This window comes from Cinclus cinclus, chromosome 2 (assembly GCF_963662255.1).
Source record: "Cinclus cinclus chromosome 2, bCinCin1.1, whole genome shotgun sequence".
Classification (NCBI taxonomy): Eukaryota; Metazoa; Chordata; class Aves; order Passeriformes; family Cinclidae; genus Cinclus; species Cinclus cinclus.
In genome coordinates, this window is record NC_085047.1 from 28,365,139 (window position 1) to 28,387,150 (window position 22,012).

Consider the following 22,012-nt stretch of genomic DNA (forward strand, 5'->3'; position numbering starts at 1 on the left):
GTTGTGCATTTAATTGATTTATTTCTCAGTAATCAGGAAAATTAAGGGAATTGCTCAACTACAGTCACATTCTTGATCTTCATACAGTTTAATCCTCAAAATAAGAGGTTCTATTAGAGTTGAGCAAAACATTCCTCAACTTCTTCTTGGTGCTTGACTTTATAGTCAATGTTAAACATGTTTTTTAGAAGCTGGAGCTGGGGAGAGGTGGAAGAGACAGCAAAATAATTAACACCAAAAAAATCCATTGCTTAGACAGATTTTTGTCTCCACAATATCCCAACAATTTATCTGTCAGTCTCTTTCTCCCTGATGCACAATAACAAAGACTTTGATCATACCAACTGCCTACAGATCACTGTTGTTCTGGCAACCTTCCTAGTTAGGAAGTGCACAAGTCTGGTTGTAGATGGCAGCCCAAATCATCCCAGAATCTCCATTATATCTGTAAGTAGCATCAGCTAGACTTCAAACCTGCCATATGACCCCATGGTTCAGACTAACCTTTACCAGGAAAGAAGGTGAAAGGAGGAAGAGTTTGTATTTACTTTTTCCAATCTGGCGACATTCACTGCCCCAGGACTTAATGATGTTCATATTTGGGAGACTGGTAAACTGCTTCATCTTCAGGGACAAGTTGTCTTCTTATAAAGCAGGTAGCAATTTAGATAGAGAGAAAAATCAATGAAGTTATCTCCTTTGAAGAATCAGAATGCATATCTCATTTTCCAGAGAGGTGATTACATGCTGTGCTTCTCTATTTATGATTCTGTACATTAATGTGAGGGTTATTCAGAGAATTGGTTAATTGCCTTACCAGCAGGAGTATGTGTTAATGGTACTGAAGTTTAACAGTTGACTGCTGCATTGCTAGTTTAATTCTGCACTGGTGGTTATTTTGTAGCAGAGATCTAAATTACCAGTGTGTGAAATCTAGCTGAGGGCTGAATAACCAAAATTAAGTGTTTTTTAGGGAAGCCTTCACTTTTTTCTCTCTTTTTTGCTTGCCTTCGTTTTTCTGGGGTTGGTTGTTTGGTTGTTTGGTTGTTTTTGTGAATGTAAAAGACTATAGAAATCTTGATAGATTTACAGGAGAGAAACAAAAATTACTTGGCTAGAAGAAGTGTGTTATAATGAGAGACTTGAGGATCTCAGTCTGTCTTAGATTATGAAAAAGGAGAGGGAATGATGATTTAACTGCTTTCTACATGTCCTTCCACAGGAGTCAAATGGCTACTGAAAAGATTTTCTAAAGCAAGAGAGAAATATATTAGTGGCTTGAAATTAAATTCTGACAAATTGCCTTAATATTTTTAGCAATATATGTTCTTAGTGTCTGAAATTAATTATCCAGGAAAGTCATAGGGTCTTCATTTCTTGAAATCTTAAACTCTGTTGTCCTTCTGGAAGACAGGTTTGCATTCATTGAGGTAATACAAGAGGTTGGACTAGACATTTTCATGCTCAAACAACCAAGAAAATTTGCTTTTTTTCCATTAACTGTCAGAGAATTCTAGTTCTAAAAATTTAATTTCAGAGAGAAGAATCTTTTTCTAATAGTATTTTGTCTACTGGGTTTTATTCTTATGATTTGTTTTAATGCTAATCCAGCACTTCTAGCATATATGTAAAATTTGAGCTGGTAATAGAAGAGGGCTAATTCTGAAAGTTCTAGTAAGTATAGTTCTAGTAAGAGCTTTGGTTAGACCATCAATAATTGACAACTTTTACGTTGAGAATACCATGATATGCTACACAGTGATCTGAAATATAGATTCAGCACCAGAAGGAATGAGAGTCTTGGAAAATTAAGGTTCAGGTTTCATAATCTGTTGTGCAAAGATGTCAAAACATACTGAAATTAATGCAGGAGACTTTGATATGCAAAGTGCCTTAGTGCAGAGCTTGGAAATTGTGGTTTTGACTCAAATAAAGCTTAAAACAAAGAAGGAGCTGCCCTGATTTATGATTTTCCACCTGCATTTCTACCAGGCCTTTGCTAAGTAAACAATTGCAGTCACTTTGTTCTTTACTATTTCCTTCATTTGAATAATTTCTACTTTTCATCAGAGCATTAAAATCAGAGTCCAGCTGTGGCTTTTGGATTGTACTTGAGGAACAGTATTCCTGGTGATGTCACTGCAGAAGAAATGTGGCTGGAATCTGAGTATTCAGTATCCAAAGATAATGCTTGTCACAGGGTTTTAAAAACACTGCAGTGCATTAAAGCTGTTGTGATTGGTCTGGATTCTGTTAGGTAAAGCACAATGCATTGGTCATCCACAAGTATGAATGTCTTGAAGTTCAAAGAAATTTAGGGCATTACTTGTACTATTTAAAACCAATATCTTCCCAAACCCACAAAATATAGCAACAACACAAAACCCCCCTTTCCCCTGAATCTCTAAGTATCAAAGAAGCTATTTTGCTCTTTCACACAACCAGAGACTATGGCAATAATGGGGCAGAGTAGCCAGAATAGAGGAAATATGAAATTTAACATTGTAAATTAATTTATCACACTTTATTTCTGGATCAACAAATATAGCAGGGAAATAATGTGTAATGTGTATATTCAGTGAACAGAAGAAGTGCTTGTACTTTCCAGATGAAATAAAATCAGTGCAGTAGTTAGAGCAGCAGATAGATTATCTGTACCCTCGTTGCAGAGATGTAATTCAGAAAAAATGAAGGAAAATTACAAGTATTTACTTAGGGTAAAATACATGAGGTAGCAAAGGAGGTAATAAATGAAAAGAATATTTACATTTGCTATCTACATGAGGTAGTAAAGGAAAAGAATATTTTAATTTGTAACCCTTGATTTTAACATGGTGTGGGATTATCAGTGCCAAAGTTAGTCATCCTTAAGATGGGATGCACCCTTTTTATGTCTTTAATGTATCAACTTAGATGTGTTACTGTTTTTTAAAGCAAAAATGCATGAATCTATAGTATATAATTAAGTTATTAAGTAGATAAAAATTCAGTTACTTTAATTGCTTCTTGATAAATATTATTGAATCTGCTCTTTTTTAATGTCGGGGTACTGCTTAAATTTGACACTATCATTATCATTTTACAGTACCATTACTAATACATCTGACCAATGATTACTGTGCAATGAATATGAATGCTAAATATTAGAGTAGGCTGTGGGAAATATAAATTTGATTAAATATAAATGTGATTTGCATTTAAAATTGCTTAAAAAAAAGCCGACAAAAAATTTAATTTTGTTATGGGATCACAGAAATCACATTGAGCAACCAATGCAATCTTTGTAGTCAGCAAAACGCAGGTCTTAGTCCCTGAAAAAGCTTTGGTGTGGTGAATTTTCAGTATTCTTATTCCTGGCAAGATCAGCATGGGAAATGTTTGTTGATTAGGTAGAGCTAGAGCTCCCTCTCAAAAGTGATTGCTTGAAACAAGACAAAACCGAAAGTAAGCTACAAGAAATATGGGACACGAAATTGGATAACAACAGTCAGTTTAGGAATTAACCTCTTTTGAGCTGAACTCATTGGCAAATCCAAACCTGAAAAGAAAGCTTCACTGTGGGCTGCAACAGCAGTAGACTTTTAATGAGGTTTTCATGTTCTTGTGGAAAAATGTGTATGGATATTCAATGTCATGTACTACATAATCATAGCTTAAGTTGCAGGAAAGCAGCTGTTGTAGGTACCTATCAGTTTCAAGTTCTGATGTCTGTCTTTGGCAGTGAGGATCTGGGACACTGAGCAAGAATAAATATTTGGTTTAAATACAATCAGTTTGACATCATCCCTTTCACAGGCATTTCTTCTCTATCCATTTACTTACTAATCAGTTCAGTTTTCAAGTTACAAATGAGTGCTAAGATATAAAACATGTAAATTGTGTAACTTTACCCAAGCTATGGCCTTACATTTTTACCACATATTAGGATGTGAGTATATCTCATATTTAAGAAAAATCCATCAGCAAATTTAGACAAGAAAACCTCCGAGCACTGTCAGTATCTGTGAGTATATCTTGTCAGTGCTTGTCCTAATAAATCAGTATTCTCAGAAGACCTTGTACAGCTGCTGCTTTATCTATACATATATTGGCCTTTCCTTGGGCAAACCTAAATTCTAAATCTGTTTACCTACTCTTTGAAAATTCTGAATCCTTCCAAAGTATTACAATTACAACATCAGAAGTCTCTACTGAAGAAAACTGGGAGGTTGTTTAGGGCTTTTTGGTGTCTCCCCTCCCTCTCACTTTGTCTGGACAATGTCAGAAAGTAAACTTTCTGTTTCTCTGCCATTCCTTATGACTTTCTGGTAGGAATTATCTAATTTTTCTGCCTCTTGCAAGCACTAATCAATTACATCCTTCTTGCCTTGTGATCTTCATGCGTCCCCCCTCTTTTAAACATTTCTCTCTGTCCCAGTATACTTGTATGTGTGCATGCATTTGTCTTTTCCAGTCTGATTTTTGTGGACTGATATAGCAAATAAACTGTGGTCATACAAAGCATCCCTTAATAAATATATATTCATTTGGGAAGTTGATAGACTCTTGAGTTTCCAGTATTGGAAAACTACTGCTCGTTTTGGTAAATTAAAATCAAAAGGAAATATGCAACAACCAAAAATCGGCAGTCCAAATTCCAAATTTAGAATCACCCTATGTTTTCCTAGACAGACAACCCAAGCAATATGATGTTTATGTGCACCGATGTCAAATAGAGGTAAATAACTCTCTTCCCCAATTGCTCCATATCAGCCTTTTGTATTTATATTTTTTTATCCATCTTAAAATTAATCTGGGTCATAGTTTTTATGCTGATATTGGAAGAACAGTGCTTGGAAAAAGAAAACCCCTTTTTTCCCCCCATTTAGATTAGTAAATTTTCTTTAGTAAAAAGTCAAATCAGGAGTATAGAAGTGCAGGAACCTTGCAAAGGTGATCTTTATATATCAGGTCTTGCAGACAGTATAGGATTACTGAAATGTGACTTTTTTGATTATTGTTTGTGGGATGAAAGGAATAGATAAAACTTTTATGTTACTGAATAGTCAATAATGTTTGTTAGGTTTTCACAAAATCAAAGCTAACTACATCTCCATGTTTAGCTTCCAGTTATTTCTGTTTTGACCTTCACATTAGTGAGAATCAAAGGCTTTATCTAAATGGTGTTTGCCCTTTCTTATCCTACCTACAGTTTAAATACGTAAACTTCAATATGGCAAATTAAAATTATAATGGGGGCTTCTCCAAGAGGCAGAATGGATGGCCCACACTGTATCTTGCTTCCTCTGCCCAGTTTGTTTCCCTGCCTCATGTCACGCTGCAGAAACACAAATTAAATGGAGCTTAAGGCATTTTTCTCATTGTCTTGAGCAGAGAGCAGGGCCCTAGTGGTGTATCCTATTGTGCTGGGCTGGACCTGCACCTGTTACTGCAGCCCTGCTTCCTGACCTGAGATAACAACCCCAGCAGGTCTTGCCAAAGATCATGGCAGTGGGAAAACTGAACTGATAACCATCCAGCCTCCGCAGGCTCTGCCGTGTCTCCTCATTCTGTAGGGAGGGATTTGGATTTTTTGGGAGCCACCACCCCCAGCAGCACCATCATTCTGTCAGTTACCTGGGACAGCCAGATGTACTTCAGCTGTAGCAGTGCTTCAGTTCTCTCCAAATCTGCAAAGAATAATCCCTCAAAGGGAGGCAGAGCTCTCAGTCTTTGGAATTAGAATTCTCAAGGAAATGTAGGAGTAGTTTTGATCCTTCTTGTTTCTTGTCCAACAAGAATTGGGTTATTCTGAAATAATGCCATATTAGTATGGTAAGTTCTGAAACAGTGTCCTGCTTCGCTGAAACATGCAGATTTTCAGTAATTGGCACAGAAAAACCGGGATCCTGGGAGATTTGTGGTATGTCCTATCTTATTCCCAGAAGTAGTTGGTCTTTTCTTAAAATGCAAATGCTCTTTGAAACTTATTCAGTGTTCACTATGTTTTCAAACCTTTACTCATGTTTTAACTCATGTTAACTAATATGACTATAAATTTTAATTAAAATAAAACATAAATACTTCTTACAGCTATGTTCATCAAATATGAACATAGTTTGTATATCACAATCTACAAGTTTCTGTTTCAAGTGGAAAAATGATAGTTCATACTCACACCAGAAAGACTTCCTGAAATACATTTTAGCCAGCTGCTGGTTACCTGTTTCATGTATATTGAATGGAAGGGCTAATTAACTGTGGTCTATATTGTACTTTATTTAAAAATCAGATGGAATAATTATGTGTCTCAGGAGGGTTATAAAAGTGATAAATGTAGATATCATTTAACCTGTATCTTGGACTACAAAAAAAAAAAAAAAAGCACCACTTCTATTATGTACTCATTGCTGAAATATTTTCTTCAAAATGACATGGGTTTTACAAGAGTAGAAAATAAAACTGTTTAAGATTGCCGGATATTTGAAATGCCTTTCAACATAGGCATATTTATAGTGTCAATTATATGGAACTAAACCTAAGAATAAAACTTGCCAGATGATTCATTGAAATTTTGTCAAATGCTAAATTAAATTAAATTTAATTTAATTCTTACATTTTTCTAATTTTAGTCATTCAGATTTGAATAGCTTCATTGTCAATCTTGGCTTTTATTGATAACACGTGTTCCTGTGTGTTTTACACAACCATTCTTGCTTAACAAATTCTAGATTAATATCTTTCTTTATTAAGAGTAAAAAATAAATATATTGACTGGAAAAAGAGCTAAATATTAATATAACTTAAATGAAATTTATAGAAATGTCATTTGTCTGTTTTTCTGGGCCAAGAATGAAATTACTGCCTAGTAACATATTGAACTTCATTTTAATAAGTTTTTGAATGTGAAGTACTTTTCTGTGTTGTATCAGAAACCTCCTGGAACCATCCAATACTAAATAGAGGATAATAGAAACTGAAGCAGTGGATGAATTTGAAGAATTGCTCATCAGCTGACTAACAAGCTGTGAGCAGTTTCCTGTGGAGTAATGGAATTATTTAATATTTTAGGCAGCACTGCTCTGCCTAAAAAGAGCATGGTGTACGACCTCAGCATCTGTATTATCTTGTAGTTGGATAAACACTGAAATTAAATTATTTCTCTTGGCATATTGATGTTATGGGGCAAATTCCTTGGAACAGTGGAAATGCTCAAACACTCAAACAAACGAATCTCTAAACCACTTACCACTTCCAAAGCCTGAGTCAAGATCAGGTGCTGTCTTTTCCAATGCATTAATACCTGTGTGTTGGTGCAATTTTTTCTGACCAAAATGCCTTTGCATAATATGTCTCTCTAAGTATACTTAGATCTCTTAGTTAAATGAAAGTGATCTGTGATGTTATGCATGGAAATTTTCTGGCACATTACTGAATAAGACAAAAAAAAAAAAGGCATCATCAAACTATCCACTTTTAGTTTAGAGCCTCGGGGTTATATATGCACAGTATTCCATGCTTCTTATTCCAGTATAAACTGAAAATTTAACAGAATGCTAATTAATTTTATTTTAAAGTTGAGTTCAGACAAGAAATATGTTAATCAGTATGTACAGGCTGTGGACATCATCTATTATTGGACAATTACCTCATTTTCATAACCTATTAACTGTCTTGATAGCTAATAGTCCAGAGATTTTCAGGGACTAAATTTCTTAAAATTAATTCTGGGATTATTTTGTTGCTATTTTAGCAGGTGATTGTGAATTTACCTTTGAAGAAAAGAAGTTGCTTATAGAAAGCCTTTATTTTGTGTTGAAAGGACCTTTTTGAATGCCTCATAAAGATGCTTATATTTTTTTCAGGGAAGTATAGAATTCTCTCACCTTTTCAGTAGCAACTTTTCACTATTTCAGTTCAGTGCTGACTGGTTGATAAAAGCAGTTTTGGCAGGGTCTTAGCACCTGATAAGAGTAAAATCTAGGAAATTCTTATTGCAGGACAGAACACAAAATTTCCCATGAAAACCAGTCACATATGTGCTCCTGATTGCTTCTGCTTTGCCTTTGGAGTAACACAACAGTGGGCAAGGCACTGTCGTCTTAAAATTCTGTAATTGCTCATGAAACACAGATCTAGAGCTGTGTGGGACTCATTGCTGTGGTGTACCTGGCACGAATAATTAGCCAGTAATAATTGCAATAACTGTTAATTATTCTATCACCTTTGAACAACGAAGTTCTTCTTTCCCTTGTGTGTACTAGCCAAAACAGTGGAATAATTTCATGTGAGAGGGAACATTATTTCATCATTTGCTCCCATCTCTTATAGGCTACATAATTTGCCATAGGATCTTCATCACCTTGTTCCTAGTCTTGTTGTTGGGGTGGAAGGAGCATTACTGGAAAACAAGAAGTCTTGCTTTAAAGATTTCTGGTAATGGCTAGGTGATGTCTCTGTTTAATAGCGAAAGTACATTGTTGTATCTCAAGCTGTGTCACCATATGGATGAAGGTCTAATGTATTATTTTACATGTCTAACTTTTGCATAGCAACTTGGGGAGGAATTATTATTTCAGAGAATGTTGTTTTTTTCTGGTTTTGTTCTTTTTTGGGATTTTTGGTTGGGTTTTTTTGGTTTTGTTTGTTTGGTTTTTTGTGTGTTTTTTTTTCTTTCTTTTTTTTTTTTGTTGTTGTTACATTTACTTTAACAGGTATTTTTACCTTTTTACAAAAGACTGGTTTATGAGATCATTTTTCATTCTATCCTCTGTGGTCACCAGTTATTCTTCACAACTGGCAGCTATGAAGAAAATTGCACCTTGTAATCACTATAACTAATCACTAAAACAACAAACATTGGGAGAAAAAACTCTGTTGCAGAACAATAGGAGACATACTAAGTTTAGACCTTAAGTAAAATTTATATAGTCTTTAATTTTTGCCTGAAGAGCCCAAACAAAATTTCCTTAAACTTCCTATAAATCCGTTATCAGCAAATTCAGTGGCAGAGTGTACAAAACCAGGGAGAACAAATACTAACACAACATTGGTGCTTAAGTTTTAAATGCAGTTGGATTTAGCATGAAATCATTGTAGATGGATGCATTTGTCATCAGTGACTGCACATGTGATAACCTGCATCTGTTACGTGGGTTCTGGGTGCACAGACCCACACGGAGCAAATACTGCGTTAAATATTAATGCCTGAAGGCTGAGAAAAATAGCAAATCAAAATGGCTGAGTTAAGGCTACCTGCTTGGTTTCTTTGGTAAGACAGAGTGTGTTAGACTGCCATCTGTGCCCACTGCAAACAGATGGGCAGCAAATGGTATGATTTGCATTGGTCCTCTTAAAAGGCAGTAAATTGAATCAAATGCTGTGGTGTTATCAATTTTTTTATCTGTATCTCCGTAGGTTGTTGCTCAGGATCTTGGTTATGTTAAAGTAACTTTCTGGCTTTGGAACACACAGCCCTCTCATTTGTGTCTGTTTAGTTTTCCATAACCTCCAGTGTGCATTAGGGCAAGAGTATTACTTTGTCCCAGTTTATTCTCCCTGTAGCTTTTTATCAGGTGGGTTTGTAAACAGATCAGTTCCTCCTATTCCTGTATTTGTCATGCTTTTGACTGAACTGTTGTCTGGTAAATGGGTCTGAAACACTGGCCCCTGTGAATATAATTAATTACACTCTTCACTCACTTCCGTGGATTCCGATTTTCATTCATTGTTGCCTTTCTTGGTTTTATTTGTATGTGTCAGTGAGCTTGGTTTGTGACTGAGGTTTATGACTACCTGGGAAAAAAGAGGAAGCCCACTTTAAATGCAACTTTTTAATGTTGGCCTTTTTTTTACTACTGCATGAAGTACAACCTCAAAATGCAGATCTTTCAGTGTAGCTTCCTGGCAATATGGAGGTTTTACAGAATAATAACTAAATTACTTCTCTTTTGGAGGTGACTTTAGCGCTAGGTAATTTCTGTTTATCGTTGTATGTGTGTGTGCGTGGGTGTGTATATAGGCATAAGCAAAAGGAAGTTTAAAATTATTGATATTCCACAAATAGAACCTGAAATTATTCACCTACATGTGAACTAGATAATCTTGAAGGTCCCCTCCCATCCAAGCTGTTCTGTGATTGTATGTTTTTGTCTTATTTGTGAAACGATACTAGAGTCAGTACCTCTGAATAACTGCTTTTCACAATGTACTCCTTCAGGCTTAGGGTTTATTGAGTTCAATCACACATTGACTGTATTTGTATTCTGTTTCTGGAACAGATATTTCTCAAAATGACAAAGACCTTGAAAGTCACTCTTATTCAGAAGAGATGAAAATATGTAGCCTTATGAGTTTTGCTTATTGTCATGGTGTCTGCAAATACCCTGGGAAATAAAATGGCTTCTAGATTGTATAGAGTTGCCATTAAATACAAGCCATTTATAAGCTTTAACCTGGAAGAAATAAAAAAAATTTCCAAAGGAAATTTTTCAGCCAGTAAAGATAATAATGAATATTTAACTGTTCCTGAGATTAACTCTTACATAATTTGTATATGTGTGAACAGAGGAATCTATGTCAAGGAAAATAAACAAGATGAAGGTCATTGTAGACCAAAATCTCATGTTTATTGGTGCCAAAAAAATTTGCATTTATGAAAGATTTCATTTGTAGCATCCTAAGATACCAGCCAAGTGCAGCAGTATTTCACCTTTTCATAGCGGAAAGAAAAAAAAAGAAAATATCTGTTTATTTAACCAGCTGAATGAACTCCAAACATAATGAAGCTCATTGTGAAACTGAATCCTTCTATGTTCAAAACAAAACCCACAAAGATGTTGTTTAATGAACCAGTGCCCAGTGAATCTACAGCAAATAGGTGGCCATAAAAGTAGAAATAGGTTGTGTGCCCTTTGTAAGGAATTCAGTGACCTCAGCTACAAGCAGTTGACAGAATGGAGCTTTGTAGGGGGCGCTTTTTTTTGAAGAGCAATGGAGAAGTCTCAAAAACCATAACCAATATGATTTCCCAATTTTTTATTGTAATAAATAGGTAGTACACCCATGTATTAAAAACTATATTGAATAGAAGAAAATTAAAAATGCAATCTTTATATTTTTACATTGTATTAAAGAATCCATTACCAAGGTGATGTGTGGCTTTGGTTTTGACACTTCAAAGAAGTTGAGCACACATTCTAGACTATGTATGAAAACACACAGTAATTATTCAAAGCAAAGAAAATTGCCGGTGACATGAAAGTAAAGGAGCTCAGAGTATTTTATTTATGAAGAAGATGGATAAGATACAGCTTTCAAAGCATAAAATTTCTGCTAATATGAAGGTATTTAATATAGCATAGAAAGATGTAATGAGATGCAAAGGCTTGAAACTAAAGCTAAATGTAATGATTCTGCATCTAGCATGATATTCTTAATTGTGAGGATAACAAAACACTGGAGCAATATACTTCAGAAATCAAAATATAGAATATCTCATATAAAGAGAGAAAAAATCAGTTTGAACCCCAGTTTTGTATTTAGCACTTTAGTATTTATTTACTTAGTACTTAGGACTGTGGCATTTATTTATACCAGAATATGCACTGTCCTGAGTTGATAGAAAATTAATGTATGTGAGACTTGGAGAAACTCCATGAGGGAACTGTAAAAATATGTATTCCAGGAACTGAAAGTAGCTACGTTCAGAACTGCAAATCTAGGTGCGAAAGGTTCTGTTTCCACAATTGTTATCTTTTGACAAGGTCTGCCCTGCCTCACAGATACAACTTAAAAACCTTCTAGTTGGTTTAGTTGCTCAGTGGTGTGGTTGAATTCTTTGATCATTCTAGTACCTGATGATTTAGATAAACCCATTGGTGCTTTTAAAATTGATAAACCACTCAGTTCAGTGGAATAAGTCTTCTGCAAGGAAAAGCTGTCCTATATTCGAGTTACACCCTAAGTCAATTCTGCAGTTGGTTTATGTAATGGAGTAACACCAGCCCACAAGCATCTGCTCTTAGGGGGCTGTACAGTCCTACTCAAACATGTACCAGTCAGTGCACATCAGATGACAAGGACTCACAGCAGCAATGCTACTTTTGCAGCACCCCACATTTCCCAAATATTTTAAAGGAGAGGCTGTAAATGGGGATTTCCCATTTCTGTGTGTACCATTTTAATAAAATAGTAGATATGAGACCGTGGCATGGTTTCTGCTTAATAATTATAACCCTTTGCTTTAATGTTCATTTCTATACATAGATTGCTCTTAGTAATGGAAGAAGATAGTTAAGAAGTCAAAAAAAGTTAGAGCTGCTTATTTACATAGCTTGGTGCCATTTTCTTCTATAGAAGAGTTTTGGTTTTGAATAAGGTGCCATATATGATGTAGGAGTTTTTACTTGACAGGGGATATCTGCTATCTGCCTTGGAAGGAGGTTCTTTATGACACCGTATCTTCACTTCCCTGCCCCTGCAAAGAGGAATGAATCAGACTGGAGTCCTTGTAATTGCCAAAAGATTTAATCTCCCACTACTGAAAAATCACTGTTTTAATGAAGAAAAACGTGTCCTCCTTCATCCCCTTCTGATCTTAAGAAGTTAAATACCTGCCTCAACTTCATGAGTCAGTTCTGAAGTATCTGTGCTTATGGTTCTCATTGAATACCAAAGACTTGCAAGTCTTTGGATTCTATTAGTACTAACCTCAGAGAAGAAAGAGGCACATCAGATCTCTGTGTATCACATAGTAAGAATGAGTCATGGAATAAAAAAAGCTGTGGGGTACTATGGAAAGTGGTCATGCTATGAAAAGATTTGGTCATTGTTACCTCTCATCATGAATGTAATCATTCACTGGAAAGTTTGATTTCCAGGATGTAAGAGTGTAAATTCTTGGCAGTCTGCATCTTGGAAGATGAATCCAAGTACTTAAAATTAGTCATCTTAGAAACTGGCTTTTTCCCCAAGCTTGGGAATATCAGGATATTGACATACTCAGTGAAAAAGTGTTTCACACAAGTGAATGAAGAGCAAAAAAATTCCTATTTCACTCCCACAGATCTTAAAACAAGGATTAAATGTAGTTCTCAGAAAGAATACTTTTCTTTCAGAATGTTACTACTGTCACATTTTCTCTGCTTGATGTACATAATTCTAACTCTTTTTGTTTTGCTCTAGATTACAAAAGACACCCAGACTTAGTTTTCATCTTTTTCCCTTTTATGTATAAATTAGGATAATCTGACATTGCTTTGAAGGCCCCTGGGAGATTCAACATACTGATAAGAGAGAAGATAGTGACAAGCTTTTATTCTTGAAACCTGTAGCATCTATTTTGCAGTACTTTGATATATTGGTCCCCACTTTGAATATCCTCAGAGATACTCCATTCTCCCTAACAGCAGACTCATCATTTAATGAAAAGGCAAAAGTAAAAAGGATAAAGTCAGTCCAAAGGCCTGAACTGTAGGTACTTCTTCTGCTGTATGTCTTGTTGTAACACAGTGTTATGAAAAGATTTGATGACGTAAAGCTTCATTCTTCATGCTTGGCAGCAAAACACTGAATTTGCAGAAGATGGGCTCAAGTGCCAAGATCACGTGCCAAGTCATCGTATCTCTTCAGCTCCTTCTCCTGAAAGACTTCACTGCAGCTCCCAGAATGTTTGAAAAACACCAGCAGTCAGTGCTAATGCTGCTATTTAAGCATCAGTCCTCACTTCAGGGCAACTGGCCAGAATGAAGCAGACAGCACAATTTCTCTCTTATTTTAGCAATTTGTGAGTATTTTAGTAATTTGTATTTCAGGGTGAGCACTGATGCATATAAATGTGAATTTTTGGAGAGTGCTTTGTTTGTTTGGGATATGCTGAGTGAAATCATCCATTTTGTTAGAATGTTTCCTGGAAAACTTACTTATCTGACAGACCCTTAGGCAGGGCAATGTATCTGTAATTTTCATTAAGGACAATCATTAGGTACTACCATATATTTGTACTGAGTATTAAACTCAGGTGAAAAGGAAAGCACTTAGCTGTTAAAAGTTCCAGTTAGCTTGAAATTAAAGGTGGGTTTGTTACTTGCTTCGTTGGTTTTGGTACTTTCTCTCACGTTGCAATAAGTTGTTGTTAGATGTTTATCCGGGTTTGAAAGACAGGTGTCTGGTAAGAAAGGCAGGAGCCCGTCTTTGAAATTGAGAATGTAAAGCCCCTCCCTTCAAGTTATTATAATTTTGGAATTAAGAGGCTCTCAGCCAAAGATATGGGGATAGGAATAACAGCTCTTTACTGTTGTATATATGTATATATGTATATAGGTATATAGGTATATATGTATATATGTATATATGTATATATGTATATGTATAACAAGGCAAGCGAAACAAACAACAACTACGGAGCTAACAACGAACAGGACAGGAACCCAGCAGCAGTTCTTTTGGTTGTGGACACCTTTCCCCTGTGGTGCAGTTCCCATCCCATTGGCAGGCAGTGCCGGCCAGCTCCCAGTGAGCAGGGGCAGATTTGGCGATTACACGTGGCTGCAGGAGTGCTGGGGGTGATGGTGGCCGTGTCCCGATGGGAAGGGCGGAGGTGAGACGCTGCTCTCGGATGCTTGGGGCAGTGTCGGTCCCGGTGCTCCAACAGGACGCTTGGAGGTGGCAGGCTGAGGCAGGAAAGCATCCGAGCAGGGGAGTGCGGGGGTCCCACAGCCGAGGAAAGGCAGCTCCCGGCGCTGGGATGACAGGGTGAGGTTTTCCAGCGACCGTCCTTCTCCGAGCCAAACCAGCGAGAGAGCGAGCAGCTGTCCACACCTCTCCTTTACCTGCCCCCTGTTCTCGGTGTTCTCCCTCTTCCCTCCCCCGCCCTGCGAGAGAAACTCCAAAAAAAGGGACGGGGAGTCTCCCCCTCCCCCTGTCACTAGCCATCTCAGCATGTCAATGGGAAAAATATCCAGACAGAGAGGAGAGGGGAAGAAAAAGAAAACAAACCAACCCCCAACAATGTTAAAAAAGACTACCACAGAACAGTCATTCAGAATGGACCAGAGGATTACCATCAACTCTTAGAAAATGCCTTAGACTACAGTGCATCTTTATTGTCCATTTTGAATAGGTTGTTTGAGAGATGCAGGCTTTTATTATTTTATCAGTTATGATTGTATCCAATGACTACAGTTTGGGGACAAGCGGCAAATGGAGTTACTTTTTTTCTCTCCCTTGCTGTTCTGTAATGTAGTTTTGGTATTTTATACACAACTTTTCATCTATAAACACCAGTTTTATAGAACTCTATCTCCATCTTACAAATACAGAAATGAAGGCTCAGGTAAGATAAAAAAAATATTCCCCCTAACGCTATCCACTAGACCAGTTGACAAGTCAAGAGTAAAGTTCAGGTCTCTCAAGGTCAGTGGTATCCTTTAAGCTGCTTGTTCAACAATTGGAAGAGCAGTTGCTTCATACTTGGAACTTCTAAACTTTGAATTTGCTAATTATTGGATTATACTTCTTGGAGGCCAATATTAGAATGGTTTGCTGTACATCTTTCTCCTGTGAAAGGGGAAGTAAAGATTCTGACATTTACCTGCAGCTAAAATAAGTGGACAGTTGGCTCATTTGGTCAGGGTTTTACAATATATTAATATGATGGTATATTGCAAGTAGGTCAACCTCTCTGTTGTAAAATCTTATTTCTAATCATAATCCTGATATTTTTAATATGTGGTGTTTTGTATGTTTCACACAATATGGTTGCTAATAATATATTTCATATTTCTCCTTTTGCTTTAATTTTGATCTTCAGTAATTTTCTGGAACAACAATTTCTTGTTAAAGACTCTGACTCAGATGGGAAAGGCCATCACCCTCTAAGTTAGTGGGATGACAGTTTGCCATGCATAGAAAAAGACCTGAAGAGAACAGATAAAAAGCTACGTTCTTTATATGTCTAGTCTTGATAAGTACAAAAATATGGTACATTCATGTGTTATATAAACCAATAATGTATAAAAATAAATTTAATATGCATCCCGCTGAATTTATGTGTTAATTCATGTACTTTGTTTCACAGGCAAAAAAATTTCGGCAAGAACAGATCACACAATTTCATGTTTCAGGCTGCTGATGTTGGTACTTTAATTAGAACAGTGGAATGTCAGCATGAATTCTTTTGTTTTACAGAAAGCAAGAAGAATTGAGGTTAATTAAAGGTTAATTGGAGTTTAATTGGTAGTTCTTTCTTTCCCTCTTTACTTCTGGTGATAACAGGAATGTTAGAATCCTTGACTTTGATGGCAACAGATTGGGCAGGCCTGGTGTTGATTGCTACTGCCAACATGAAAGTGGTGCTGCAGTTCTGCAGCTCCAGTTCTTAATCAATGAGGTAAGGACATATTTACTCAGATTCTTCTGTATAAATTTAGTTGACTATCAATTCATGTTATTGTAATTGAGTGATATAACTTCTCCCATTGACAAATTGTGCCAACAAGTAAGTGGTGTACATCCAGAAGACATGCAACTTACAGCCTTTCAGAAGAATATTTATGGGATTGCACTCAGGGAAAAGTATCAGTTTAAAGTACTGAACAAAAGGCAGACAATACATGAATGTGTGTAAAATTATGTAAAATCCATTAAGTTACTAAATATGCTGCACAGTCCTGGTTCAAATATAAATTAATAAATAAGCCAATCTCTTTCCATCAAAATATATTGACAGCTATTGACTGAAAACTCAATAGTTGGGGATATGCTATTACATGAAGCAATGAAAAGAAATTGCAGGGATCATCAATCAAACCATCATGCTTAGTCTTTGTAAATGATTTGTCAAAATCAAATTTGACAACATGACGAAACAGTGCCAGATTATAGCTTGCTCTGTGCAGAAGGTTCTGAAGATGGGAATAGGCAAGAAGACTTTCTCATGAATACAAATCAGAGGGGTATATTTTTTTTTTTGTTTTGTTTTTTTTTTTTAGGATCTTAGAAGTTGGCCAAATCTTAGTTTAGTTTTGATTAATTTTCTCCCAGGATATAAGGAAACACTTTTGACAGTTTCACGTCCTTTTTCTAAATGGGGAGATCTTAGAACTTCTCAGGGAAAGAGTTTTAGTTTTATGGGATTTTTAAACCTGAAAAATATTTATTTTTTTCCTACACCTATTTGGAGAAAATAACCACGGACACTGAGGAATGAGGACTGAAATTTTAGAAACAGTCCAGAAAAATTGTTAATAGGAATGCAAGGATGAGAACAGGAAGGACAAAGTTTGAATCAATATTCTTTGTTTTCATTGGGTGGACAGCAAAGCCCCTAATACAAAAGATTAATTTGATTTCTGTAGTGGACAGTTTTTCTGACTCTTTGGGAGATGAGAATTAAATCATGGATTACACTGTGTTAGAGAAGTCTCACCTCCATAAATTTGATTGGCATAGGTCAGTGTTGAAAAGAACGTTAGCTAGAATTAGAGAAGTTTATCAGTCAGTCCTACATGGTAGGAACTAATCTTTCCAGTTACATCCTTGCTTTTCCTCAGTATAAAGCATCGCCTTGTGTTTGGGCAATCTATTCCTCTCTGCAATAATTAATACAAGGGTAGATCTGTGCCTGGCCTGATCTGAGGTGTAAGTGTAGTAAACCACTGCAGGAGCAGTAGGGAGCTTCCCCTGCAGGTAATTTTCACATGTCATCAATATTCTGTGGTGAAGAGATAGGCAGTCAAAAGCAGGTAGAATAAGTTGACTCCAAGCTTCTCAGTCAGAGATAGAGGTCTGGGCTTTGAAAGATGCCCATTTTTGGGACACCACAAGCAGAACCAGCCTTCAGAGTATTACTGATCTGTGATAAAAACTCTGTTCTTCTGTCTACATCTCTTAGTTCTTCCTACATCCTGTCCTCTTGCTTCCTGTCCCTACTTTCTTACCTACATCCTCTGTTCACAGTTCCAGTTTCAAATTTTCATCTTACCTTGATATGACTACTAAACTGTGCTTGGCACTGTCACATGTGTGCCCATGCATGCTCTTATCCCTTTATCCTTTAGTTATATCTTTCACGCTCACCATTTTAAGTAAGTGTTGTCTGTTTTCCATTTTGTTAATCTTTCTGCTTATGTGGAAAGACTTGAGAGTTGGCTTGTGTAATCTTAGTACAAAGCTTTAATTTGAATTTTAAATTAATGGAGTTTTAGTTTAACTTTGGCTGATCTTGTACTAATTTAAAATGTTTATATTTACCAGATTGATTCAATTGTGTATTATTTATAGTTGAATATTTTTTTTCTAGAAGAAAGTAATGATTTTTCATAAACTGTCAGTTTCACAAGTAGATCTTTAGCAGTAAGTATCACATAAGAATAAGACAGAATCTGTAGAAAAATAACATGTTGCTGTATTTTGTGTCTGCTCCAGGGTGCTTTGGTCAGTGCATGTGCAGATGATGCACTTCATTTGTGGAACCTCCGACAGAAACGACCAGCTGTTCTACATTCTCTGAAATTTAACAGAGAAAGGTAAAACTATATGACACAAAATAGGGATCTCATTATAAAAGTAACACTTGCTGGATTTCTTAGAATACATTTTGGCTTGAATATTTTTCTTTCAGGTTTGTTTCCTTGGAACAAAAACTTCACTTTCTCTTTCTGCAGCTTTCTCAGAAATAGAAAAAAATGGTCTTCTTTTTGTCAAAATGTTCTTCATTTTACTTCTATTTGCATGAACTGCTGTGAACAGTAATTATTTTTTTCTTCAAACTGAACACAAGCACTCACTTTTGGCTGAACTATTGTTCATTAATAGACAGAATATGCATCCTAGGCATACAGCCAGTCTGTATGAGGGTAATAATTATTTCTTTACCTTGGAATAATTTTATTTTTGTAAAATACTGGAAGTTTAGCAGAAATAGATTATGAATTTGGGAAACTCTCGTAAGTGTCAAGTGAATCAGGGTGTTTTTCTAAGTTTTATTTTATTAGTACCTAATTGTAGGAATCTGTACTGAAAATAGGTTAAATGAGTGGTTTTAATTTTCAAACTCAAACAGGAGCTGAGCGCTTCAATTTAGTCACCCAAGTAAAACCTGATATGATGTTAGGGAACGTCAGTGCTGCACATCTATTAATATTGAGAAAAATTCCAAATTTCTATTAAGGAATTAGGGCAGTAGTCAGGAGATCAAGATTCAGTTAATATATGCAGCAGTTGTTTGTAACTGGAAATTTAACTCATATTTTCATTACCTTAGCATGTGCATTCAGTGTTTATTAAGGTGCAGCAACTTTTTTTGGTGTTTATATATTTGCTTGTGCAGTGGGGTAAGATCCCAGTATTTCACCAGAGCTGTGAAATGAACAGACTCATCAAATCATTAGCTGCAGCAAGTCTGAAAATTATTATGGAAATACATTTTTCTTTGTTGTTTATTATCCAGATATAAATCATATTTGTCCTAAAATGTCACCCAGGTGAATGATTTGTAGTGGGAAGTACTGTGTAATAATTTAGGAAATATGCAGCCTGATTCCAATGAGTTTATAACCTATAGCAAAAGTGTATCAAGTGCTTTGGGACTGTGTGAGGGAAGATGAAAAGGAAAAAGTATGTGTGTATTTCTAGCTGCTTCTGAACAGTAAATTATCATTTTATGTATGGCGAAATGTTTGAATCTTGGTATTCTCACCAGGTAGGTGCATTATTCACAATTTGTCATTGATAAATCTAAATATCATAGAAGTTATTCCAGTACATCTTGGTCATGCTCTCTCAGCCAGCAATCTGACACACAGCCTAAGTAATCATTGCTTATAAGAATGCAGCCTCTGTTCACCTCTGCCTTCTCTTCAGAGAACTAAACTGTTAAGTTGGTCAATATTTCATCAGCACTTCTTTCTAAGAGAAACTCCCACACATTTGTGCTTTGCTAAGAGCAAAACATTTGTCATCACACTTGCCTAATTTTCTTTTCCATCTGACACCCTAAACCATTGGGCAAAATATTTGCAAGAGAGTTGTTAGGAATACTGGAAAACTTTGCTTTAAACCATATTTTTTCTCTAATGCCTTTTTTGAACTGAGGTGCAAGTAAAATCTGAGAATGTAAGTTATTTGTCACAAACCCATAGCTAACTATACTGCCTTTTATCAAAATCTAGTAAGTTGTGAGCAAAAAATTAGTGTTATGGTATTCTTTTATGTATATTTTATGTTACTAGTTCAATTACTGCCGTTTAAATTGTTTTATTAGCACATCAAAGGCTGTGAGGCAAATATCCTGCAATATAATTGTCAAAGAAGTAAGTCCAGTTTTAAATTTAAAAAGAGTTTTGCATAAATATGAAGAAATAACATTGTAGACAGTTCATTTCTTCTCACAGCTCTACCACTGCCCTCAGCTTCTGGTTACTTTTTTATTATTATTCAACGTCTTGGCTTCAGAATGAAATCACTTCATTTTTACTATATTTTCTTTCTGCATCCATATAAATTCATTATAATCATCTAACTGTCAATTTTCTAAGCTCAATTTCACATTTAGTATGTAAAATTCAACATAAGCCTCTGGTCAAGTAGCAAAAAAAAAATAAGGCTAAAGCTTTAATTATCCCTCTCAGTTTGGAATGTTTATATACCTAAGAGAGCTAAGTCTAAAAGAGAACTTTCATTTTTTTCTGAATGTATTTTTGGTGTTAGAGAACAGAAGCTCTAAATCATGAGATGGTCAAAGAAATAGTAAATGAAATAATGGTTGCTTTAGCTATATGAAATCTATGACAAAATGGGGAACTTGAGAAGCTGACCAAGTTAGAAGATCAAAATTGATTTTCTTCAAGAAATTCTAAGGTCTGGCTTCCAAAAAGCAATGTTTTCCTCACTGTGGGAACAGTTAAAAATACTCTATTTTCATCCTCCCCTCTTCTCTTGCAGGGGGGGTTAAGAGAAGGCAAGATTCATATTGGGTAGAGATTCTTTTGTCTTAAGTTTGTGAACCAGTGAACAAACTGGTTTTTAAATGTTTCTTAAATGGGGAGAAATGCTTGTTGACAGAAAATAGGTTTAAAATATTGATGCATATCTTTAAAAAATAGTAGGGTATTGAAAGATGCCTTATAGGGAAGTGTTTAGTAAGTTAAAGGCTAGTTCTTACAAGATTAATTATAATATTTCTTAATTTTAGATTTAGATGGCTTTCACAGAGCCAAGTGCATAATTGTTCAGATGCATTTTTATCTCCGAAAATGGAACATGTGAATCCTTCAAATTTTTGTAATTGCATTTCTCTCTTCAGGATTTAAAAAAATTTAGTTATATTAATCTAGTGTGTTTGTCTCCTCGTTACACTGTTTGGTTTAGTCGTTTTTTTTTTCTTTGACAAATGGCAGATTACTTAATGAATTGGTGCAATATAATGCACTTAAAATTTTAATGTTTTATCTGGTTGTGATGATGATTTTATCATTCCAAATGCTTGTTTTATTTGACTTTGATTAATTAACTTTCCTGTAGAATCAGTTTATTCTGAGTTTTGATAGTATTTGATGCATGAACCATAGAGCTGGTAGTTTCTGTTAGACAGATGAATGCTACTTAAGTCTTTGGCTATTACTCACAATGCACCAGTCATCATATAGTTGAATTGTATAATTTGCAATTTGGTTCTTCTTCTTGACATTTAAGATTTCAGGATAATTGACTGAAATCTTGTCTTTAGCAGGGTTTTTGTATAGGTTTCTGCAGTTACTTGAGTCACGTTTCCCCAAGTGCATACATACATATATCCCCTCTATCTCTCCCACAAAAGTAAAAATGTTTGTCCTTTTCTTTGAATGTTGGTAAAAATGTAGTTGTAAAGTGCAAAGAACACTTAAACACAGTAGTCTTTTACTTAATAGATAAGATTCAGTATGAAGATACTGAATGGTTTATGAATAATAATTCGCTAACAAAGTGCACTTTTATATCCATTAAATCAGAGTTTGCAGCTTCTCCAGATTTAGTTTTTTTCTTCTTCTGACCT

The 22,012-nt window shown here is 35.6% G+C and overlaps 1 protein-coding gene across 2 annotated transcripts in view; it reads left to right on the forward strand.

Moving 5' to 3' along the window:
- STXBP5L (syntaxin binding protein 5L) overlaps nucleotides 1-22,012 on the forward strand; it is a 185,788-nt gene that overhangs the window by 52,474 nt on the left and 111,302 nt on the right. For both annotated transcript variants that reach the window (XM_062513006.1, XM_062513015.1), the window contains exons 3-4: nucleotides 16,288-16,369; nucleotides 18,406-18,506. In XM_062513006.1, the coding sequence (XP_062368990.1) occupies nucleotides 16,288-16,369; nucleotides 18,406-18,506 (183 nt within the window). The remainder of the gene's footprint in view (nucleotides 1-16,287; nucleotides 16,370-18,405; nucleotides 18,507-22,012) is intronic.